Source organism: Oncorhynchus clarkii, chromosome 5, assembly GCF_045791955.1.
Source record: "Oncorhynchus clarkii lewisi isolate Uvic-CL-2024 chromosome 5, UVic_Ocla_1.0, whole genome shotgun sequence".
In the NCBI taxonomy this organism is placed as follows: domain Eukaryota; kingdom Metazoa; phylum Chordata; class Actinopteri; order Salmoniformes; family Salmonidae; genus Oncorhynchus; species Oncorhynchus clarkii.
This window is the reverse complement of record NC_092151.1, coordinates 23,986,808-24,012,136: the sequence shown is the minus strand read 5'-3', so window position 1 is coordinate 24,012,136 and position 25,329 is coordinate 23,986,808. Positions and strand designations below refer to the sequence as shown.

At 42.1% G+C, this 25,329-nt stretch overlaps 1 protein-coding gene and 1 non-coding gene across 4 annotated transcripts; one reads left to right on the top strand and one right to left on the bottom strand.

Moving 5' to 3' along the window:
- The first annotated feature begins 4,014 nt into the window (after positions 1 to 4,014).
- Positions 4,015 to 9,512, top strand: LOC139409907 (lysosomal membrane ascorbate-dependent ferrireductase CYB561A3-like). Of its 3 annotated transcripts, none has more exons than XM_071155318.1 (6): positions 4,015 to 4,211; positions 4,580 to 4,775; positions 6,707 to 6,915; positions 7,148 to 7,302; positions 7,672 to 7,834; positions 8,387 to 9,512. In XM_071155318.1, exons 2-6 carry the CDS (start codon positions 4,586 to 4,588, stop codon positions 8,408 to 8,410), a joined length of 741 nt encoding a protein of 246 aa, XP_071011419.1. In that variant the 5' UTR covers positions 4,015 to 4,211; positions 4,580 to 4,585; the 3' UTR covers positions 8,411 to 9,512. The 3 variants fall into 3 exon arrangements, with proteins under 3 accessions (XP_071011419.1, XP_071011420.1, XP_071011418.1); XM_071155319.1 differs by having other exon boundaries at positions 4,015 to 4,215; positions 4,584 to 4,775; XM_071155317.1 differs by having other exon boundaries at positions 4,015 to 4,215.
- Positions 9,513 to 12,904: 3,392 nt separating this feature from the next.
- Positions 12,905 to 12,976, bottom strand: trnaa-ugc (transfer RNA alanine (anticodon UGC)). The gene has a single exon. It is a non-coding gene; the product is annotated as a tRNA-Ala (tRNA).
- Between the last annotated feature and the right edge of the window lie 12,353 nt (positions 12,977 to 25,329).

The following is a 25,329-nucleotide window of genomic DNA, read 5'->3' as shown; positions in this document are numbered from 1 at the left end:
TACTGTATATATATATATATATTGTCCCCTATCTCTAACCACATCACTATTGTTATCATTATTATTATTTATTCATTTATTATTATTATTACTGTTATTGTTGATGTCAGTATCTCACTTCACTTTAACAACAGTAGCTTTTTCATTAATGCTTACAATGCTTATCTGAATCTGAATTTGTAAAGGCCTGGATGTTTCGAGTTCAGTTATTGGTTAGCTCGTAGTAGAGGTGGAGGATCTCTAATGAATCCTTAGAAAAAGCAACCTTCACTTTTAGCTGCCAATAGACAATGGAAAGCCTTTTATGCCTTATTGTGAAGCTCCTGTTCCGAAAGCCTTTTGATTGAGGAATGATGCTGAAGTTCTCTTGGGAAGTTATCAAAATGTATCAATCTACAGTAAACAGGACAAACTTTTGTGCATCAGAAGTTACGTGCATCTCTACCCTTTAAGTGAGGTATAATTCCTTCAACCACCCAAAATGAATGAATGTTTGAGACAATGACAGTCTCAATGAGTGCCTGCGATGGGCCTGAGCTCCCAATGAAGCTACTGCACTTCAATGGGATAAGATAAGCTGTGACGAGGCTCTGCACAGGGTAGAATAACATGCAAATATTATTTTGCGTTGGTGAGAGAAGGCCATGCATTATCACATCTACCAGTATATCACTCTGCCCAAGCTTCATTACACCTTAGCAAAGTCCAACTTTGAAAAGATACCGTTAGAAAGAGTATTTCCAAGACTCATTAGGATCTTTAGGAATACATTGAAAATGTCATTCTCATGAAAGGAACATTTCCCCCCAAAATGATATTTTGGTATTTGTTTCATCAGTCCATTGTTGATATAGTCCAATTTTTTTTTGCATGTCATCAAGTATTCAAGATATATATCTTTCAAAATACAGAAATACAGCTGGTATAATGCATTTTGCGTAATAACCTTACAAAACGCAGCATCATACCGGCTGTATTTCAGTTCGTTTTTAAAGTTATATACAGTATCTTGACAACTTGATGTTCTCTAAGTGAATATCTGGGCTGAGCTATGGTAGGATAGGAGGTGGAAGAGTGGAAGGAGAGGAGAGTGAAAGGTAAGTGGAGTGAGTGTGTCAGCAGCAGAAAGAGATGGCTGTGAAACAGTGCATGAATAGTCCACACTCCACATGTCCGACTGCAATTGACACAACCCTTTCAGAGAAACACTAAGGGGACAATCAAGTGGTCTGAAGGGTTTCTGTCTGTCCTGGAACAGTGTTCAAACACACACCGGCTCCACGTCATTTCACCGCTCAAGAGTGGATCTGCCATCGAGGGACAATATGAGGGCAGTCTGGGTAGATGATGACAGAACCTTTACGTTTCTTTATTTTATGGCTGACATTTATTTACATAGACTGACAAGGAATTGAGAGTGGTCCAGAATGCATGTGTTTTTTGTCTATTGACTATTATTACGCTTTTATGCATTATGCATTTTTGTAAAAAATAGTTTATTTTTCTAAGTAAAAGTTGTTGGGTTTTGACTTGTTTTTTTACTGGGCCCTGTACATGTTAAGGAAATTGTTAACAGCCAGCACTTGACCATATCAGGTGTGCATTTTTCTTACTTGAGTTAATAAGTGTTGTGTCATTGGTGTGATGATATTTGCATACCATCAGAGGACTTTGGACCAAGTCAGAATGATAGCCTCAGTGTCTGACCAGCATCATCCCTACATAAGTGTTCTTCAGCGTTTCAACAACTCAGCAACTCTCACACTTCAAACTACTACAGATCAAGGTAAGTGTGATATCCCTGAAATAACACAGAAAAGATGTTAGCATGGTAAGAAGTTACAACAGCTTAAATCATTGGTAAATATGGTAAATATGGTAAAGGTATCTTAGCATAAATTAAGTGAAGATGTATTTATATATTTTTCAAACGTTCAAAGAAGGTGACCTGAGGTTTCCAAAGATTGATGAAAACAATCAAAATAAACAGATGGCACAGATTAGATGACAGATATCAGATATTGTCCTGTTCCAGATGATTGAAGGACATGATGACGTCAACAGATCATTCTCTAATAAGACCTCAACAAAAGAGCATCTTACATTCTCTTTTTTGACATTTCCTGTCAACATCAAATGTCATCATGCTCCCATTTTGTCCTTTCCAAGGTGAGAAGAGGACAGAGCAACAAATTGTAGAAATCTAAGGATAATGACAAGTAAGGAGAGGTGAGGAGTGACTCAGTGGGAGACCATTTAACTCTCAGATGGAGGACAGACCTCCCTTTGTCTCGACCGGGAGGGAGGGAGTCCTTCCTCTGGAGAAGAGGAGAGGAAGAAATTACTTTCAATTCATCTCACTGTTCCTCTTATCAGACACAGGGAAAGTGTGACCCATGGTTGAATCTTTCCTGTGCTAGTCAGTGAATTATTGTCCAACGGTCCACATCAAGTCAGTCACTTTTGAGGATTCAACTACCGTTAAGTAAACAGGCCATTTGAGTGGGTGTAACGACAGCATCTGTTGACATTTAACATGTCATGAGGATACAAAGTTGTCATATTATACGAGAGCTCTTCGCCAGAGAGAGAAAAATGAAAAATATATCATTGTATTACAGACTGTAGCCGACAACAGGGGCCTGTTAAATTGAGTGCAACGTTACAACACGTCCAGATAGAAATGTATGGTGCAGAACAATCATAATTGTCCATCATGTAGAACAGGGATTTGTGTCAGTTCTGTTCATTACATTTCTATCTGGAACGCTCCAAACGTATCACATTAATGAGCACACCCCTGGCCTACTCTAACTGCTCCTATCACTCCTCTCTACAGCTGACCAACAGTCGCAGAATGGGGAACACCAACACTGCCAGCCACCTCAACAACCAGAGCAAGATGAACATCCGTGCTTTCCTGTCCAATGCCAAGCTAGAGATCGATGCCTTCATTGTCTCCAATGCTGCCACTGGCAGCAGTGACACATTGACCAAGCTGCAGCAGCAGCCCGGTGGCAAGAAGTTCAACTTCAGGAAAGACGTGCAGTGTGTCCGTGTGCTGGCCTTGCAGAGTCAAGAGCTGCCTTGGGTGGAGAACAAATTTATCTCCGTCTTTGTGGAGGACGAGAACGATGAAAACATATGTTCCAGACAGATTGTTCCGTGCATGGCTTTGTCCTCTCCTGTGTCTTTCATCTTATATGATGTATAGCTATAGCAATGATTGATCCCATTGAAACTGTATTCTTTGGTTAATATCATTAGAAGGTGCTCTGACCAGTTCCGACATTGGCAATTGTCAGGCATTCATTAAGGTTGTTTCCCTGATTTTGAATCTGTTCACTTGAACAAACATGCCATTGAAAAAGAAGGCTTTTCAAATATGTCTTTTTTTTTACACTTCTCACGCATCTTAACCAAGCTGTCATACCAACACAGAACACATCGCAAAACACCTCACAAACATGAAAATGCACATTTGTACCTGAACATCTGAATGCTGACTAAAACTATGTCACTTCTTTAGGGACTTTGATATCATTGACAGCTTCTGAAAAACCTGTATTCTTCTGTATCCTTCAAATAAAACTGTTACATGACTTTATGCTCTTGGGGAATTCTTCAGTGTATGAGCACTGTGCTCTTCATTTTTGGGTAGTGAAAGAATATTTTGCATGTCTCTATTTTGTCTCCCAGTTAAAGTGTGTCCTGTTACCCCTGTGTGATAGGCCTTATGTTCCTTCTATGGTCATCTGTTCCAGCTCAAATCAGAGAGTTACGCGCTCCTCTGTCTAACCTTCTCCATGGTCCAGCTCTGTGGCAATTCAGATGACATGGTTTAACTCATTCACACAGACGCCTTTGTGATGCTGCCCCTTCGATCTACAATGACTTGGCAGAAAACATATTATGAAAAATGTTTTTCAATGACATCCAACATTTGTTTTCCTTTTTTTAGGAAAGAGGAAGCACTTACAAAATTATGATCTCCAGGAGTTAGGGGAGGGAAAAGACCGTCTAACTCAATCTTAATTAGTAAGGATCTCAGACACAGATTTTAGGGGAATGTTCCTGCACTGGATGACAAACGAGCAGGGAGCTTTAATTTGTGTTTCTCTGTAACACTGGGGACTGGCTGATAAAACATTTGTGAGAACAGAGAAGGAGGGAAAAGAACAAAAACAAGGGCAAAGAACAATTTCATCAAAGTAGGTAAGTGATGATACTTTCCCTCAATAGTACTACTAAATAAAATGTATATAATGTTATTAACCTTTAACCATGTTTTATGCTGTTTAAGCTGTTATGTCATGCTTACTTATTATGTACTTATACATAATCTTTGCTTTTTCAAGATAAAGTTAATGGTAATCGTTATCCATTCATCCCTCTCTCTCTCTCTCTCTCTCTCTCTCTGTCTCTCTGTCTCTCTGTCGCTCTCACTCTCATTCACTCTCTGTCTCACTCGCTCGCTCTCACACTCTCATTCACTCTCTCTCTCTCTCTCTCTCTCTCACTGACTCTCTTACACACACACACAACCCCACCACAAACACAAACACAAACACACACATAGACAGACATGATCTCCTCCACAGTGTTGTTCTATGGGAACTACGTGCTGTGCCTGTGTCTGGGACTGCTGTGTGTGGTGTTTGTCAGTTACTGGAACATCGTGTGGCGTGGTGGCTTTGCCTGGGATGCGTCCTTTCTGCAGTTCAACTGGCATCCCGTGCTCATGGTGACTGGCCTGGTAGTCCTGTATGGGAACGGTGGGTCACAATAATGATTATGATAATGACCATAATACATTTAATTCAATCACCAGTATTTCATATTTTCATTTAATGGAACATCTCAGATTGCTTCATACTGTGTGGACAAAAGCAAGAAATTATGGAAATTATAGCAGGGCAGATTGTAAATTAGAAAACTGTGAGGACAGACGCTGGGAGATGAGAAGTAAGTACAGGGAGTGAATATTTAATAAATACCAGACATGAAACAAAACACGGACAGCGTCTGGAGGGGGGGAACATAACGACATTAATGCTGACACTGGGATCAAACTGAGTAATAGACAGATATAGAGGGGGCAATCAATAAAGTGATGGAGTCCAATGAAGCGCTGATGTGCATAACGATGTTGACAGGTGTGTGATGATGGGCCGCCTGGCGCCCTCGAGCGCCAGAGAGGGGGAGCGGGAGCAGGCGTGACAAAAACAAACCTCCGTTTGGAAAAGTTGTCAATTGTTTTCTCCTTTGAGGGTTCTCTCTAAAAACTTGTTTGAATTTGGTTTCTTTCAATTTCTTACGTGTGTACTTGATTCCACTGTTTCTATTGTGTCAAGCTAAATCAAACGCGTCTGAAGTATTTGAAAGAAAATAAATAGACCTGGCCTTCTCTTTGGATCCAGGTCAGGTATCATCTCCACAAGGTCTATCACAAAGACAAGATATAATAAAGGCTTTTTAAACTACACCAAAAAACGAAATACTTCCAACAGAAGCGCTTTGACCAACCTGTCAATCTGGTCTCAGAGCATTTCGTATTATTCTGTATATAATTCCAACACTCCATTTAGTATGCTCGCTGGCTAACGTTAACTAGGCTAGGGGTTAGGGTTAAGGTTAAGAGTTAGGTTAAAGGGTTAAGGTCAGGGTTAGGGGAAGGGTTAAGGTTAGGGGAAGGGTTAGTTAAAAGAGTCAAAGTTAGGGTTAGGGAAAGGGTTAGCTAACATACTAAGTAGTTTCAAAGTAGCTAAAAAAGTAGTAACTAGTTGAAAAGTTGCTAAATAGCTAAATTGCTACAGTTGTCCGTGATGAGATTTAAACTCACAATCGCTGGATTGATTGATGTTTGCGTCATATGCCCACTCATCCATCCTACTACCTAATTAGGCTTGCCATATCAAATGGGGTTGAGTACTTATTGACTCAAGACATTTCAACTTTTCGTTTTGTATTAATTTCCAAACATTTCTAGAAACTTAATTTAACTTTGACAGTATGGGTTATTGTGTGTAGGTCAGTGACACAAAATCAAAATGTAATCAATTTTGAATTCATGTTGTAACACAGTTTTTTGTGGAATAAGTCAAGGGGTGTGAATACTTTCTGAAGGCACCATTTGTGCCATGGCAATCTTCCAATCTTCAGTCTCCCTACATCCCCATGTCACGTAGTATACATGAAACAATTAATACACTATACTCTTCCCAAGTCCCCCCACTCCCAATCAGTCTTTCTGTATTTACTTTATTAGTGACCTTCAACTGACCTTGCACTGTAGCGTTCCTCAATGATGTGACTGTGTACCAGTACATTATTGTAAGTATCCATATAGGTCTTGGAGTGGTTATAAATACTAAGTGGTTATAAACTGTATGGAATAACATGTGGGAGGGGTCATGTTACATGTGGTAGGACAGGCTAGTGCACCCAGAAGAGACAAACACAGAGCGGAGATAATACATCCCACCACCTGGGAAAGGCTGATCTAAAAGTATTCCCTCTTTCTGTGTGTGTGTGTGTGTGTGTGTGTGTGTGTGTGTGTGTGTGTGTGTGTGTGTGTGTGTGTGTGTGTGTGTGTGTGTGTGTGTGTGTGTGTGTGTGTGTGTGTGTGTGTGTGTGTGTGTGTGTGTGTGTGTGTGTGTGTGTGTCTGTGTCTGTGTCTGTGTCTGTGTATGTGTGTTGTCTGTAGCGGCTATCCTATACCGCATCCCCTTTACCTGGAGTCAGAGGAAGCAGCACTGGAAGCTGGTGCACGCTGCTCTGCTGCTGTCCTCCCTGATCCTGTCCATCCTTGGGCTGTGTGCTGTGTTTGACTTCCACACAGGCTACCACATCCCCAACCTGTATTCCCTCCACAGCTGGGTGGGCATCTGCACCGTAGTCCTGTTCACTGCCCAGGTAGGAGGGGGAGACGTTGGGCAGGGACCCGTTTTTTTTCCCTGACCCATGTGAACTGACCAGGGAAAACTCTGGGCTCTTAGTAACTTTTTCATGTTCAGACCCTAATAAAAAAAACATTCATGTACCTGTGCTCAAGGTTCAAATTGCACATTGGGCAGCTTTTCTACCTCAAGCTCATTTGACGCAACCCATCTTGCTCAACCCTTTTCCTTCCCTTCTCATTGGTCAGTGGGTCCTTGGCCTGGTTGGTTTCCTGTCTCCCTGCTCTCCCCTCGGGTTCCGTAAGCTCCTGAAACCAGTTCACGCCTGGATGGGCATGGCCATCTTTATCCTCAGCCTGGCCTCCTGTCTCTCTGGCATCAACGAAAAACTGCTCCTTGCTCTGTGAGTGACTAGAAACGCTGATCCTCCACCAATAACAACTAACTACATTGGTCCAACAATCTACACAATGATTTTCTGTATAAAGGCCTATGTGACATTGAAAAGCTTTAAGCTACATTAAATATTCACAGTTATGGATAAATTAAAGAACTTTACATTTTACAGAACAAAATTAGGTTTGACAACTTATAAGAGCATAAAAGCAATTTCATTGTAGTATTTCCTTAGCCTTGGTGCCCCAAAACTCTTGACATTGACGAAAGAGTTGGCCACAGAAACAGATTGGTTCCCAGGTTAGCCTTTCCCTTTAACTTCAGTGACTCCATGAAAGGAGATGTCATTAATTTGAGGGTTTATCTCTCTATTCAGCAATGGCAACAGCAACAGCACCGCAGCCTATTCCTCACATCCTGCAGAGGCCTTGTTTGCTAACTTCCTGGGTGTCCTAATCGTGGCCTTTGGGTTGGTGGTCCTTGGAATCCTGTCCAACCAGAGGTGGAATAGGCTGGAGCCAGGGGAGGAGAGCTCTAGAGTGAGTATTTTGCTGTCTGCAGTAATATCCTAGACTGAGTGACAGCCTGTTTCTGGGATAGCCAGGTTATCGGGTGTGTTTCAGATACATATTTTCTAAGCAGGTCTGTGCAGATTATCATACCTTTACAATACCTGGACAAGTATTTATTATCTATAGGAACCACATCAACATGATATAATGACTGATTCTATAATCTCTACAGACCTGCACAGAAAATGTGAATCTGAAATGCACCTATTGTGACAATGACAAAGGATTTGTGCAGTTCATGGCAAAATTCAGTCATTTTCCAAAGGACACAAACAGACCTAGCTGGCTTTTGTAATTGAGACTGAGCTTAGTAGACCCTTGGCTTTGCCTTTGAGACTGAGCTAAATGCTTGCCAATGTTGGCCCCCCTATCCATGTAATCTTATTCATTATGTTCACCGATCTTAGATCATCACTCCTACTCTGAGATGCTTTATGAATACCGGCCCTGATGCTTTTTTATTGGCTGAAGCCTACTGTGCTTGGAATTATAGTTGTCATTTTTATGCTTTTACTCCAGTCATTGCTTCCGGAGGACAACTGAAGAAGTAGAAGACCTTGGTGTTCTCTTCTTCTCCCTGCCCTTTTCTATTTTTGGATAATGGATCAATTGGAGACGAAGAACACTCTGATGTTCCCTCCTGTGTCTCAGAACACCAGCTGTGGTAGTAGTTACACGTGACATAATGACATGATGACTGACATGCAATGTTTTTACTCTATACCGTCTATAGTATATGGGAGACTATGTGCATTAAAGCCTTATTGTGTGGTATAAGCCCTATAGAAAAGTTTGTGGTCATACACACATCCTTAAAAACATAGGTGTTGGGCTAATAAAGAATACTAGTATAGAACAATAATTCACCACTTTATTGACAACCTTTTGAACCAAAACTAATTTTTGTCAGGTAAAAAATAAAAAACTGAGTGCTCACATCCCAAAATATACACATTTCACCTCATATGACCATTGCTGACATGACGCATGGTGGGTGCAAAAGCAATTTGTGTGTCTCTAACAATGTAATAACTCTCACATGTCAGGTAAGACCCAGATGCAGACAACGTCGAAGTAACAACAGTTTATTAATCGAACAGGGGCAGGCAAAAGGCAGGCAGAGGTCGGTTATCCAGATAGGTGGGGCAAAGGCACAGGACGGTAGGCAGGCTCAGGGCAGGCAGAATAGTCAACACCGGTGCAAATACACAGGGGATAATGGGGAAGATGGGCGACACCAGGAGGGGGGTGGAGACAATCACAAAGACAGGTGAAACATCAGGGTGTGACAAATAACAATGAGATGGGTACATGTAGTCGTTCCAGAAAATAATATATATTTCCAAAATGACTAATTAGGTGACCTGGAAGGCAAGACTAATCAAAGTGACATATTCATGTAGGAATTGATCTATAGGCCCTATACCATACAATTATTAGGCTGTACAACTGCATAGTCCATTCTTAAAAGCTCTTTTAGGGCTCGGAAGCCGCTAGCGGGATCAAAATCGACAACATCCGGTGAAGCTGGAGCGCGCCAAATTCAAATGACAAAATTGTAATATTAAACATTCATGAACATACAAGTGTCTTACATCATTTAAAAGCTTAACTTCTCTAGGGTAGGGGGCAGCATTTGGAATTTTGGATGAAAAGCATGTCCAAATTAAACTGCCTTCAACTCAGGCCCAGAAGATAGGATATGTATATAATTGGTAGAAAACACTCTAAAGTTTCCAAAATGGTTAAAATAGTGTCTGTGAGTATAACAGAACTTATTTGGCAGACGAAAACCTGAGAAAAATCCATTCAGGAAGTAGTTTTTTTTGTTTGTTTGTAGTTTTCTATTCAATGCCATTACAGTATCCATTGACTTAGGACTCAAATTGCAGTTCCTATGCCTTCCACTAGATGTCAACAGTCTTTAGAAATGGTTTCAGGCTTGTATTCTGAAAAATTAGGGAGTAAGAGCAGTCTGAATGAGTGGACCCTGCCGTGTCACAGAGCTTTTTCATGCGCGCGACCGAGAGAGTGCCTTTCTTGTTTACCTTTAATATTGACGACGTTATTGTCCGGTTGAAATATTATCGATTATTTAGGCTAAAAACAACTTGAGGATGGATTATGAACATTGTTTGAAATGTTTCTACGAACTTTACGGATACTATTTGGATTTTTTTCTGCCTGTTGTGACTGCGTTTGAGCCTGTGGATTACTGAAGAAAACGTGTGAACAAAACGGAGGTTTTTGGATATAAAGAGACTTTATCGAACATTTATTGAATAAATGAATGTCTTCTGAGTGCAACCATATGAAGATCATCAAAGGTAAGTGATTAATTTTATCTCTATTTCTGACTTGTGTATCTCTTCTACCCGGCTGGTTACTGTTTGTAAAGATTTGTCTGCTGGGCTATGTTCTCAAATAATTGTAAGGTATGCTTTCGCCATAAAGCATTTTTGAAATCTGACACCATGGTTGGGTTCACAAGAAGTTAATCTTTAAACCAATGTAAAATAGTTGTATCTTTTCTGAATTATTATAATGAGTATTTCTGTATTTGAATTTGGCGCTCTGCAATCTCACTGGATGTTGGCCAGGTACCCTAGAGAGGTTAACATCTTGTTAATCCAACCAAGTTGTCAGATTTCAAAAAGGCTTTACGGCGAAAGCATACCATGCGATTATCTGAGGACAGCGCCCCACATCAAGATACTTTTTCAACCAGCACCGGCATGACAAAAATCTCAAATAGCGATAAAATAAATCACTTACCTTTGAAGATCTTCCTCTGTTTGCAATCCCAAGGGTCCCAGCTACACAATGAATGTTTGTTTTGTTCAATATATCCAAAAAGTCAGTTTAGTTGGTACCATTGATTTCAGTAATCCACTCCTTCAACATACATACAAAGGAATCCAAAAAGCTACCAGTAAACTTCATCCAAACAAGTCAAACAACGTTTCTAATCAATCCTCAGGTACCCTACTATGTAAATAAATTATAATATTTCAGACGGAAAGAACGGTGTTCAATAGAAAAGGAAAATAACGAAGAGCGCGCCCTCATTCACGTGCGCCAAAAGTCTACCTGTCCTGATGAGAAACACCTTGGATAAACTACAACTACTTGTTTGTTTTTTAAGAAACAAGCCTGAAAGCTGTCTAAAGACTGTTGACATCTAGTGGAATCTATAGGAACTGCAATCTGGGAGCTATAAATTTGATTTGATGATTTGATTTATACTTCTATTGGTACATTTTTCAGCTAGAACTCCAGTACACAGGCGGGAGGCGGGCGCTCCAGTACTGTAAGTGATGGGAATGCACCATAACGTTGGATGCCAATTGCCGATAAACCCCACATAGGAAGAATAAGAGGTGGTGGCAACAACAGTAGCTAACTAGTTAGGACAACGGTAGACAGTGTCCTTCGCCCCCTTGTCGGGCTCTGCTTTTTCACTGCAGTTCTGTTAATGACGGCGAGGGCAGGTGTTAGGCAGGTGTTAGCCCAATAATGGACTAAAGGAGCCTACCATTATTCCTTATAGTCCAAGGACCTTAAATGTTCTGTTTAAAGGCGAATTGGCTCTGGAAGCCAAAACAGCCAAATACTCCATCTAAACCTGAATCAATTCTCAATTGCGGTACGGTTCTAGAAACATAAATCTCTCTACTTTCATATCACATCAAAATAATTTTACACTTATTTCACAAAATACACACTAACTGTACACTGTTTTAACCGGTTTTAACACAGTTGCAGCCAACAGTATTTTTCAGTGACAACAAGTTTGAGGTGTCCATCTTCCATTTACACACAGGTGTTTGGAGACAGCAATAGCTAATTAGCACAGGTAGTCCACTCTGTCTTCCGTCTGTTTTCTGTTAACAAGCACTGTAACATGGAAGTATGGGCGTCAGTTTTTTAAATGATTTCTCCTGATATACGTTCTTTGTGTTCCCAAATCTGCGCAGCAAGTGATGCTTGTTAATGTTCAGACCAAGAATCGGGGATCTTAATAATGCAGTGGGCTAAATCAGGGTCACACAGTGTGTTTCTTGGAAGTCTTAAACAAATCTAAGTATACACCTCACATACATGATTATGTGCTTACAATAAATCTGTACCATGTCAGATATAGAGTTAGAGTTAAAATGTATTCAATTTTGAGTTTGCATCCCAATATTACACTTTACCGTTTGACATAGAAACATTGGATCTTCGGCGTTTAAAAAATTATAAAATAATGAAAAATATTAATATTGCACCCATGAGGCCACTAGGTAATTTGACTGCAGGACAGGGCTAACACAAGTCCAAATCCCTATCTCCATCCATGTCTAATTTAGGAAGGGGCCAATTTTAGGTAGCTAGCTAGCCACCGGAGGACAACAACACAACGAGATGCAACAATTCAAGTTTTTCTGTCAGTAAGGTATGCTCTTAATGGGATTTGATAGGAGACAACAGACAGCATCGGATAGATGGCCTACACTTAGAGAGACAGAGGGGCGCTGATTCGCTCACACGGATGCTTTCTCCTGTGAGATTTATTCAGCCTCTTGCGAATTTAAGGAACATTATGAAACACAGAGAGACGAAAGATTAATTATTATTTTTTATTATTTTTCTTGGTCCATTTTTTGGTGAAGCCTGGCTTCCCTTGGATCCATGAATACACGTCACTGATTAAATAAGATCTAAATAAGAGCTTGTTCATAAATGTCTTCTGTAGTGGACATCAGGATGCGCCATCTATATTTGTCATATTTACTTTCAACCGATTCCTTATGTCAACTACATTGCACATACAATCCAAAAACCTCTGTGTTTTCATCAATCTCAATGGTCTGTAGTCATGCAGAGAGGAAGCCTTGAGTGGTCACAATCGAACACAAGTCTGAGTTTAAATAAGCAGTGCGTGCTGCTTACGTATTTTGTTTGACCAATAACACTGAGCTAAACTAAACTACGGGTGAAATCCATAGAGATTTGGACAAAACAATGGGTTATTCAAAATTGTGAAAACAACTGTGGAGATGCCGGGGATTGAACCCGGGGCCTCATACATGCAAAGCATGCGCTCTACCACTGAGCTACATCCCCTTCCATACAAATCGAGAAAAAATACGGTTTTCTAAACAAAGCATTGGAAATGTAATTGAATATATCAATGAAATAACGTTTTTGCAGTTGCCATTTCTCAAAAAAAGTATACTCCGTTATTGCAGAGAATATACTGTAGTTAAATTGCCTACGGAGGACACCGGAAAGATTGTTCTTTACCTTTACCACAAGATGGCAGTATCTCCATACTACATACTGTATAAACCATGACAGACCTCAACGTTTGATTTCACCAGATATTTGATATCACCAAAGAAAGGCTATATTTGGATATGATCTTTAGCCATCAAAGATGGTGGTAAATAAACATTAATAAACACATTGAGTCTCCTTAATGTACATGTTGTTATCATGAATTTGACTTGTGCGTTCAACTTGAATGTCTTATTGTGTATGCATTGTAATATCCATGTATTTCAGTATCTTGGACTCCAATACATCCAGTGGCGACCCGTCATTCAGGGCAGGGCCAGTTTTACATTTTATTTTGGCATTAATACATGTCACCTATCAGTTTGCAAACAATGTTAAAAAATATATATATAATATTGAGTTAATAAAGACGCATACAAACATGGGCTCTTTTTTCTTGCCTGAGTAAGGCAGCACCAAAATGCAGCTGTTTCCGCCTAGCTCAGTGCTTTCAGTGCAGCCAGCGGAAAATACAGAGCATAGGGTGTCACGCCCTGATCTGTTTCACCTGTTCCTGTGATTGTCTCCACCCCCTCCAGGTGTTGCTTATTTCCCCCAGTGTATTTATTCCTGTCTCTCTGTGCCAGTTCATCTTGTATGTTTAGTCAAGTCAACCAGCGTGCTATTTTCCTTTTTGTAGTCCTCCCGGTTTTGACCCTTGCCTGGGTAACAGTATATCTTTTGTCCGTCCCCTCGACCCGGGCTCAAACCAGGAACCCTCTGCACACATCAACAACAACCACCCTCCGAAGCATCGTTACCCATCGCTCCACAAAAGCCAAAACCCTTGCAGAGGAAGGGGAACAACTACTTCAGGTCTCAGAGCGAGTGACGTCACCAATTGAAACGCTATTAGAGTGCAACACCGCTAACTAGCTAGCCATTTCACATCGGTTACACTCACTCCCCTTTTGACCTTCTCCTTTTCCACAGCAACCAATGATCCGGGTCAACAGCATCAATGAAACAGTATATATTTTGTCCGTCCCCTCGCACGAACCAGGGACCCTCTACACACACCAACAACTGACACCCACGAAGCATCGTTACCCATCGCACCACAAAAGCCACTGCCCTTGCAGAGCAAGGGGAACAACTACTTCAGAGCGAGTGATGTCACCGATTGAAATGCTATTAGCGCGCACCAGCCAGCTAGCTAGCTAGCCATTTCACATCGGTTACACCTGTTTCTGGACTCTGTGCCCGCATGCCTGACCATTCTACCTGCCTTGACCACGACCATTCCCTTGCCTACCCCTTTAGATTATTAAACATTGTAAGACTCCAACCATCTCGTCTTGATATAGTAGAGGTTGGTAATGTTCTGTAGTTGTGCCATGATTGGCTCAGTGTTCTGTCACTCGTAGGGACACTAGTCACTGCAAATTCTAAGGGTAGAGCTAAAGAATTCAAGCCCCTTGGGTGCTGCCATAGACTTACATTAGAAGTGCCCATCCAAGAAGGCTCAAGCTCATTGGCCACAGATAAAATGACATCAAATCACATATCTACAGTAGCTTTGATTGGACTGATCTTAGCTAGCAAGCTAGCAGTCATCACCATGAATCAAGTCAACAATCTTATGGCAAATCCTTTTCAATCCTTGTCATATGAAGAGAAATTATAAATAAAACATATTGGTGCTCATCAGCCATTGGACATAAACATTACACAACAAGTTGGAAATCGCAAATTCAACAATGAGTGGTTTTGAAGGAATCAGTGGCTAATTGCACTGGATGTGTGGTCCCAAGTTTGAGTTTAAGGATATTTTTCAAAGCTTAAAAGGGTAAACATTCAACATTGGCCATGCTGTCAATCCAGCATATCTTCTGCCACGCTCAAACAACTGGAAACTCGGAACTGAGACATCTCAGACTTCAGTGAGTTCAAGATAACTGGAAACTCTGAAAAATACCAGCTCCGACTGGAAAAATTGGTTTTGAACAGTCATCCAACTCGGAATTGCAAGTCAGGAACTCAGGCCTCTTTCTAGAGTTCCGACCTGAAGATCACTGACGTCATCATGATTCTACCATGTTTTTTTCAGAATTCCCAGTTGTCTTGAAAGCACCATAAATCCAGAGAATGCCAGACTTTGATGACTAAGTTTAATGACAAATGTTGACCACGAAGGACTGCCGAGCCACTTTCCTGTTCAAGTGAGCACAGCACAGCAAGGTGAGTCCAAAAATGTATTGTATGCTGCTGCATAAATTATGTAATATGCCAGGGAGATATATATATATATATACTGTAGCTAAGAAAGTAATACTAAGTGTATGTTGTGTAGTAAGCTGTTAGTAGCCCATATGCCTCACCCTAATAATTTGGTCCCTTTTCCCCTCATAATTTCGTCAACTGTTCTGACTTGGTGGTGCACATGTAGCCTATAGCCTGTTTTAGAGAAATGTAATCATTGAATATTGTAAGAGCTTTCATTGTCTGCTTTATATGCCCCCTTTATTTATTCTATGGTTCTGACTTGGTATACAGGGAAGAATACTGTAAGAATGGCCAATGTTCTGAATTCTGTCACTGTGCATTTCAAAAGTGCTGAACAAATAGTTATATTGACTATGTACATCCTAGCTCGCTCATTAATGTCTTAATCGGAATTACGGATTGCCTTTTATCTGCTTGTCATCCCCTTACAGTATGCCATAGTTTGTACACCTCAATTGTCAGTAGAAACCACATTTGTTTAAGCAAGTCAGCCATATCAGCTATGTTTTTTTACAAGGCAGTAAATGAGGCTGAATTAACTGTTTCACTGCCAGACAAGGCTGATAGCCCGGTGTAGCAGTGGTAAGTTGCTGTTGGGGCTCTGCCGTTGGGACAGCTTTATGTAGGCCCTAACAGTTTGTGGGCACCGTTTGTCACCGTTACAGTGCAATTCATGTATTGTGTTATGTTGTGTAGTGGCTTTGCTGACAAGCATCTTTAAAAAAATACATGTACACCAAGATTTACATACTAACATCACCACTGCATACATCAGTCAAATCTTCAAACAGTTGAAAAATATATTGCTTCGCCTCATCCTCGCTGATGATATCAAAGAAGGTGGGAAAGTTTCTTAATGATAGCTATCACTTTTAAGGAATGCATAAGCTTCATGTTGTTACCTAGGAGACAATTGTTACATAACATCAAAATATTTGCTGAGATCTAGAAAGAGCACTGGTGTCATTGGCGGTCAGGAGGAGCAGACGTATTCAAATCAAATATGAACATGGTTGTGCTGCTCTTCACCCTAACAGGTGAAATACTCCAAATAGAAACTATTATACATGAGACGTCATGTCATGTGGAATTCTCATGATTACTTGTTTCACTGCTTGGTTTATACTTTTTGCTAAACGCCAGACCAGGCCGTGTTTAGGTCAAACCTATAGCCAGCCTGTATAGTTCCCTTGAGGAAAAGCACCTTTAGTAAGTCAGCTTTCTCTGTGAAGGCTTCCCATGTCAGGAATACACTGCCATCAGACACACACAACTGCACCACATATCACACTTTCACAAAATGCATGAAGACATGGCTAAAGGTCAATCAGATTTGTGAACATAATCCCTAGCTGTGTATTGTCGCTTTCCATGTTGTCTGTTGTCTGTAGCTTGTGAGGTGTGGAAACACTTTGTTGCTTTTATGAATTTTGTCTTGCTGCTTTTTGTTCTATGTTTCTCTGTCTGTATGCTACGTCTTGCTTGTCCTATGTTGCTCTGCGTGTGCTCACTGCTCAATGATTGTCTATATTGAAAATTAACCGGCTGGCTAAAACCGGCACTTTTACTGAAACGTTGATTAATGTGCACTGTCCCTGTAAAAAATAAAATCAACTAAACTCAACTCAAACTCAACTCAAACTCAACCAAACTGTCAGCAGAGCGTTAAAAAATGGACCTTGCAGAAGAGCTGGGGCAGTTGGACCTGCTGACCACCGATGGGCCATTCACCATGAAGGAGATAACACAGGTGCAGACACAGCAGTCACATGCTTTGTAAACAACAGGTGTAGACTGACAGTGAAATGCTTATTTACGGGCCCTTCTCAACAATGCAGAGAGAAAGAAAATAGAGAAATAATAGAAAAGTAAAGAGTCGATGATAACCTGGCTATATACACAGGGTACCAGTACAGAGTCGATGATAACCTGGCTATATACACAGGGTACCAGTACAGAGTCGATGATAACCTGGCTATATACACAGGGTACCAGTACAGAGTCGATGATAACCTGGCTATATACACAGGGTACCAGTACAGAGTCGATGATAACCTGGCTATATACACAGGGTACCAGTACAGAGTCGATGATAACCTGGCTATATACACAGGGTACCAGTACAGAGTCGATGATAACCTGGCTATATACACAGGGTACCAGTACAGAGTCGATGATAACCTGGCTATACACACAGGGTACCAGTACAGAGTCGATGCACAGGGGTACGAGGTAATTGAGGTAGATACGCTACATGACCAAAAGTATGTGAACACCTGCAAGTTGAACATTTCATTCCATAATCATGGGCATTAATATGGTGGTCCCCTAGTTGCTGCTATAACAGCCTCCACTCTTCTGGGAAGGCTTTCCACTAGATGCTGGAATATTGCTGTGGGGACTTGCTTCCATTCAGCCACAAGAACATTAGTGAGGTCAGGCACTGATGTTGGGTTGATTAGGCCTACACACTACATGTGAGTTTGTCTCAACACAGAACATTGACCTGAAGGTAGAGGTTGAAACACTGAAAGAGGAAATGAAGGACCTGCAGAGGGTCTCTGCCCTTGCACTGTAAGTTTAGCCGAGAACCTTTCATTTTGACTGACTAGAAATCATATTTGTTGGTATTGTATCTAATCTGCCTGTGTTTTGTATGATCTAGTCAAGATTACCCAGAGCAGATGGAGCAGCTCAGAGAGTACTGCAACACCAAGATCCAGCAGCTGGGGAAGGTATCTGAACAACACATTTAGGCCGAAGATGTATTCCATAACCAAGTGTTCTCCAATGTCTTCCAAGATGTGGAGGTGGGGAAGCTGACAACCATGTTGGAGCAGGAGAGGACACATTGCCTGGAGCTGGAGAAGGAGCTTCAGGGGGAGGGTCACTCCCAATCTGACGTACCCACACAGACTGACCATTCCAAGTTGGACACCCCCACCTAGCCTGAACACTCCCAGTCTGATGCACCCACACAGACTGACCACCTATCCAAGGAACAGGAACCAGACCTACTGGACCTACTCAGGACCTACTCAGTCTGCTGGAAGAGAGAGACTGGTAGGAGAGACTGGAGACCTCCTTAGGTTTATCTGTTCCCTCCATGGAATCACAATGAATTAAGATTGTCCTTACCTGTTACAGGATTGTACTCTCGCTCTCCCTCTAATTATCTCCCTCTTCTTCTTTCATTATCTCTCTCCCTATGTCCCTCACTTTCTCCCAGGCTGATAGAGCAGCTGCAGGCGTCTGTGAAGTCCCAGGAGGCTCTAATAGACCAGCTGAGATACAGTGGTGCTGGCCAGGGTAGCGGAGACCAGCTATCAGCTGACCCTGACCGCCAGCTGTCATCTCTCATTGCTCAGAGAGAGATGGACCTGCAGGTGTGTGTGTGTGTGTGTGTGTGTGTGTGTGTGTGTGTGTGTGTGTGTGTGTGTGTGTGTGTGTGTGTGTGTGTGTGTGTGTGTGTGTGTGTGTGTGTGTGTGTGTGTGTGTGTGTGTCAGTCACCTTTAAAACCTTTATTTCTCAGGCTCTGGAAAAGGATCATGGCAGAGAGAAGAGGAAATATGACAGACACCTTAAGGTGGAATGAGACACAAGATCATAAATTCATGATCAAATCAAGCATCAAATTACATATTAACCCAATCAAAAACAAAAGTTATCATATACATACACTACATAACCAAAAGTCCACTCTTCTGGGAAGGCTGTCCACTAGATGTTGGAACGTTGCTGCGGGGTCTTGCTTCCATTCACCACAAGAGCATTAGTGAGGTCGGCACGGATGTTGGGCGATTAGGCTTGGTTTGCAGACAGCATTCCAATTAATCCCAAAGTTGTTCGATGGGATTGAGGTCAGGGCTCTGTGCAGACCAGTCAAGTTCTTCCACACCGATCTTGACAAACCATTTCCATATGGACCTGGCTTTGTCCACAGGGGAATTGTCTGAAACAGGAAAGGGCCTTTCCCAAAATGTTGCCACAAAGTTGGAAGCACAGAATCGTTTATAATGTCATTGCATGATGTAGCATTAAGATTTCACTCCATTGGAACTAAGGGGTCTAGCCCGAACCATGAAAAACAGCCCCAGACCACTATTCCTCCTCAACCAAACTTGGGTAGCATTCTCCTGGCATCCGTCAACACAGATTCGTCTGTCATACTGCCAGATGGTGGAGCGTGATTAATGACTCCAGAGAACTGGTTTCCACTGCTCCAGAGTCCAATGGCGGCGAGCTTTACACCACTCCAGCCAACGCTTGGCATTGCACATGATGATCTGACAATGAATCTAATATGCTCTCTCTAATTCTCTCTTTCTTTCTCTCTCTCGGAGGACCTGAGCCCTAGGACCATGCCCCAGGAATACCTGACATGATGACTCCTAGAATCTGACAATTAATCTTAATGGTTGTACAGTCGTCTCAAATAAAACTGTGAAGGACCTCGGCGTTACTCTGGACCCTGATCTCTCTTTTGAAGAACATATCAAGACCATTTCAAGGACAGCTTTTTTCCATCTACGTAACATTGCAAAAATCTGAAACTTTCTGTGCAAAAATGATGCAGAAAAATTAATCCATGCTTTTGTCACTTCTAGGTTAGACTACTGCAATGCTCTACTTTCCGGCTACCCGGATAAAGCACTAAATAAACTTCAGTTAGTGCTAAATACGGCTGCTAGAATCCTGACTAGAACCAAAAAAATTGATCATATTACTCCAGTGCTAGCCTCTCTACACTGGCTTCCTGTCAAAGCAAGGGCTGATTTCAAGGTTTTACTGCTAACCTACAAAGCATTACATGGGCTTGCTCCTACCTATCTCTCTGATTTGGTCCTGCCGTACATACCTACACGTACGCTACGGTCACAAGACGCAGGCCTCCTAACTGTCCCTAGAATTTCTAAGCAAACAGCTGGAGGCAGGGCTTTCTCCTATAGAGCTCCATTTTTATGGAACGGTCTGCCTACCCATGTCAGAGACGCAAACTCGGTCTCAACCTTTAAGTCTCTACTGAAGACTCATCTCTTCAGTGGGTCATATGATTGAGTGTAGTCTGGCCCAGGAGTGGGAGGGTGAACGGAAAGGCTCTGGAGCAACGAACCGCCCTTGCTGTCTCTGCCTGGCCGGTTCCCCACTTTCCACTGGGATTCTCTGCCTCTAACCCAGGGGCTTTATTACAGGGGCTGAGTCACTGGCTTACTGGCGCTCTCTCATGCCGTCCCTGGAGGGGGTGCGTCACCTGAGTGGGTTGATTCACTGATGTGGTCATCCTGTCTGGGTTGGCGCACCCCCCCCCCCCCCCCCCCCCCCCCCCCCCCCCCTTGGGTTGTGCCGTGGCGGAGGTCTTTGTGGGCTATACTCAGCCTTGTCTCAGGATGGTAAGTTGGTGGTTGAAGATATCCCTCTAGTGGTGTGGGGGCTGTGCTTTGGCAAAGTGGGTGGGGTTATATCCTTCCTGTTTGGCCCTGTCCGGGGGTGTCCTCGGATGGGGCCACAGTGTCTCCTGACCCCTCCTGTCTCAGCCTCCAGTATTTATGCTGCAGTAGTTTATGTGTCGGGGGGCTAGGGTCAGTTTGTTATATCTGGAGTACTTCTCCTGTCCTATTCGGTGTCCTGTGTGAATCTAAGTGTGCGTTCTCTAATTCTCTCCTTCTCTTTTTCTCTCTCTCGGAGGACCTGAGCCCTAGGACCATGCCCCAGGACTACCTGACATGATGACTTCTTGCTGTCCCCAGTCCACCTGGCCGTGCTGCTGCTCCAGTTTCAACTGTTCTGCCTTATTATTATTCGACCATGCTGGTCATTTATGAACATTTGAACATCTTGGTCATGTTCTGTTATAATCTCCACCCGGCACAGCCAGAAGAGGACTGGCCATCCTGCATATGCTCTCTCTAATTCTCTTTCTTTCTCTCTCTCGGAGGACCTGAGCCCTAGGACCATGCCCCAGGAATACCTGACATGATGACTCCTTGCTGTCCCCAGTCCACCTGACCGTGCTGCTGCTCCAGTTTCAACTGTTCTGCCTTATTATTATTCGACCATGCTGGTCATTTATGAACATTTGAACATCTTGGCCATGTTCTGTTATAATCTCCACCCGGCACAGCCAGAAGAGGACTGGCCACCCCACATAGCCTGGTTCCTCTCTAGATTTCTTCCTAGGTTTTGGCCTTTCTAGGGAGTTTTTCCTAGCCACCGTGCTTCTACACCTGCATTGCTTGCTGTTTGGGGTTTTAGGCTGGGTTTCTGTACAGCACTTTGAGATATCAGCTGATGTACGAAGGGCTATATAAATACATTTGATTTGATTTGATCTTAGGCTTGTGTGCGGTTGTTCGGCCATGGAAACCCATTTCATGAGGCTCCCAACGAATAGTTATTGTGCTGACGTTGCTTCCAGAGGCTGTTTTGAACTCGGTAGTGAGTGTTGCAACTGAGGACATCACTCGGCGGCCCCGTTCTATGAGCTTGTGTGGCCTGGAGGCGACGCTTGTGGGGCCTACCATTTCGCGGCTGTGTCGTTGTTGCTCCTAGGAGTTTCCACTTCATAATAACAGCACTTAGGTTGACCGGGGTAGCTCTAACAGGACAGATATTTGAACTGACTTGCTGGAAAGGTGGCATCCTATGATGGTTCCACGTTGAAAGTCACTGAGCTCTTCAGTAAGGCCATTCTACTGCCAATGTTTGTGTATGGAGAATCTTTCCTTTTGGCTGTGTGCTTGATTTTATACACTTTTCAGCAATGCGTGTGGCTGAAATAGCCAAATGCACTCATTTGAAGGTATGTCCACATACTTTTGGATATCTGGTGTAGTACAGTGTGTTTGTTGCAGGAACAGAGAATGACTAGATAGGTCCCAAATCTATAATAATAATGTCATAATGATGATAATAATGGTGCTGATAACTCACTGTTCAGGAGATGCAGGATATGATGGCAGAGAAGGATTTCCAGCTGGCTGAGTATGAGTTTAAAGCCAAGGAGCAGGAAGCCGCCATCCTGAAACTCAACCGCAAAATACATGAGAAAGATAGTGAGAAGAAAAAAGCTGTTCAGGTATGAATATCATCCATTCATAGAGGGGGATGTTGCTCAGTGTAGAGTGCATGCTTTGCATGTATGAGTTTCTGGGTTCAATCCCTGGCATCAACATAACTGTTTTGTGGTTGACTTTACTTACCTTGGTTGAATGTGCTGACTTCCATTTTGGAGTCTTTCTAGATAAGAGCATCTGCAAAATTAACAAAATGTAAATTAAAGGAAATGCTGGAGTAATGGAGTAAATTAGGTTACATAATGTCAAGTTGACCCATCTTTAACCTCTGTCCCTTTTTACGTTTAGTCAAGCGATGGAGTGACAGACACGATAGGCCAGCTTCAGGCATGTCTGGGGGAGAAGGAGAAAGAACTGCTGACTCTCAACAATCTGCTGTTTAGCCATGAGGATACAATCCATGTAAGAACTCACAGCTGTTCATACGCTGACCAAAACTATTGTTTTGTAGATCCATCCATCTATTGTGTAGCTCTTATTTATCCATCCCTGAGTATGTTGTTGTTGGTTTTTCCCCAGACTCTTGAGAATGAACTGGCCAATGAGAAGATCAAATATGACTCAAAGACCAAGGTAACGCACAGGCCTTTTCTCTCCAGGTCCTCTGTACTCCAATTCTGGTGTTATATTATCCACTTCTCTTGTGACATGTTTGTGTAAATTTTCACATATTTTTCAAATACATGAAATTCAGGAACTGATAAGCTAATCAGCTTAATCAGCATAGATAAGCAGATCACTATTCTATCTGTTCAAGTACTGTTCCTTTGTCTGTCAGGAGCTCCAGGATGCTTTGGAACAGTCCAATGAAGAGATGGCAGAGAAAGACTTCCTCCTAACAGAGAATGAGATTAATCTGAAGGAGCTGGAAGCTGCCGTAAAGACATTCAACTGCACACTGCAGGAAAAAGATAAATTGCTACAGGTATTAGGTCTAGCATCAACTAAGCAAGCACTGTATGAAAAAGCATACCGTATTGGTATCATATTGTTTCCATTGACTGTCAATGTGTTCACTGGATAATATACACAGGTGTGTGAAAGGGAACCAATTTTGACATTCTCTTTCTCAGGAGGGCCATGTGTGCACATGCCCTGACATTACCGCTGGTCACCATCAGGAATCAGTGTTACAGCAGCAGATTGAAGAGGTGAAAGAGAATTCTGAGGTGAGATTCACAGTCACACATATCATATTCTTTGGGGCTTTTGCTCATTGTACATTTCCATACCTTTGTGTTTTTTTTAGAAATAGAGTAGATTGAAAGACTCAACTAGCTATATGTTTTCTGGTGCAGAGAGCCAGGGAAGAGCTGCTGTCTGTGGTAGAGCAGAACAACAGGGAGATTGAGGCTCTGCTGGACATCCAAACACACCCGCCTGCCCAAGAAGATCTCCTGTCTCACATCCAAGATGCTATGAACATACTTTACCTCAATGCATACTATATAGTTGTGGTGATTCCAGTACTTAACCACATATTGATTGCGGTTTAATTGATGAGAGAGAATGCCAAGAGTGTCATGCCCTGTCCATAGAAAGGCTTTTATTCTCTATTTTAGTTAGGCCAGGGTGTGACTAGGGTGGGCATTCTAGTTTCTTTATTTCTATGTTTTGGCGGGGTATGGTTCTCAATCAGGGACAGCTGTCTATCGTTTTCTCTGATTGGGAATCATACTTAGGCAGCTTTTTCCCACCTGTGTTTTGTGGATAGTTGTTTTCTGTGTAATTTATTGCACCTTGCTGTAACGACGGGTGAGTGAAATGAGTGAGGAGTCAGATGCAGAGAGCGAAATGAACAGGAAAACACTTTAATGTCCTTCAAATCGTAACAGGTCCAAAACATGGGTGAATGGCCAAAACACTGGCGCTACCAACCCAAAACCTAGACGCACACTGGACAGCGAAAAACCCAAAACCTAGACACACACTGGCGCTACCAACCTAAAACCTAGACACACACTGGCGCTACCAACCCAAAACCTAGACACACACTGGACAGCGAAAAACCCAAAACCTAGACACACACTGGACAGCGAAAAACCCAAAACCTAGACACACACTGGACAGCGAAAAACCCAAAACCAAAACACAATACATCACCAAACGTAACAACCAACAAGCCCGCACAAACACCAGCGGGCAAAACAAACTTAAATAACACCCATCCCAAAACCCCAACAAGGAACAGGTGAAAACAATTAGACAAAAACAAACGAAAAGGAAAAAGGGATAGGTGGCAGCTAATAGCCCGGCAACGACGACCGCCGAGCTCCACCCGAACAGGAAGGGGAGCCACCTTCGGTGGTATTCGTGACACTTACAGAACTGTTTTGTTTTTTTCCACTTTGTTATTTTGTTCGTGTTTTGGTTACTAAAGAATCATGAACATATACCACGCTGCGTTTTGGTCCGATCCTCATTACGACGAGAGCCGTGACAAAGAGTGTGCAAAGCTGTCATCAAGGCAAAGGATGGCTACTTTGAAGAATCTCAAATACACCCAAAAACATTTAGGTTACTACATGATTTCATAGCTTTGATGTCTTCACTATTATTCTTCAATGTAGAAAATAGAAATAAAATAAGAAAAACCCTTGAATGAGTAGGTGTGTCCAAACTTTGACTGGTACTGTATATATATATATATATTGTCCCCTATCTCTAACCACATCACTATTGTTATCATTATTATTATTTATTCATTTATTATTATTATTACTGTTATTGTTGATGTCAGTATCTCACTTCACTTTAACAACAGTAGCTTTTTCATTAATGCTTACAATGCTTATCTGAATCTGAATTTGTAAAGGCCTGGATGTTTCAAGTTCAGTTAT

Excerpts from the sequence above, each read along its gene's own strand:
- LOC139409907 (XM_071155318.1), top strand. The coding sequence starts at position 4,586 with ATGATCTCCTCCACAGTGTTGTTCTATGGGAACTACGTGCTGTGCCTG. Across the intron at positions 4,776-6,706 it reads GGTAGTCCTGTATGGGAACG|CGGCTATCCTATACCGCATC; the intron begins GTGGGTCACAAT and ends TGTTGTCTGTAG. Across the intron at positions 6,916-7,147 it reads TAGTCCTGTTCACTGCCCAG|TGGGTCCTTGGCCTGGTTGG; the intron begins GTAGGAGGGGGA and ends CTCATTGGTCAG.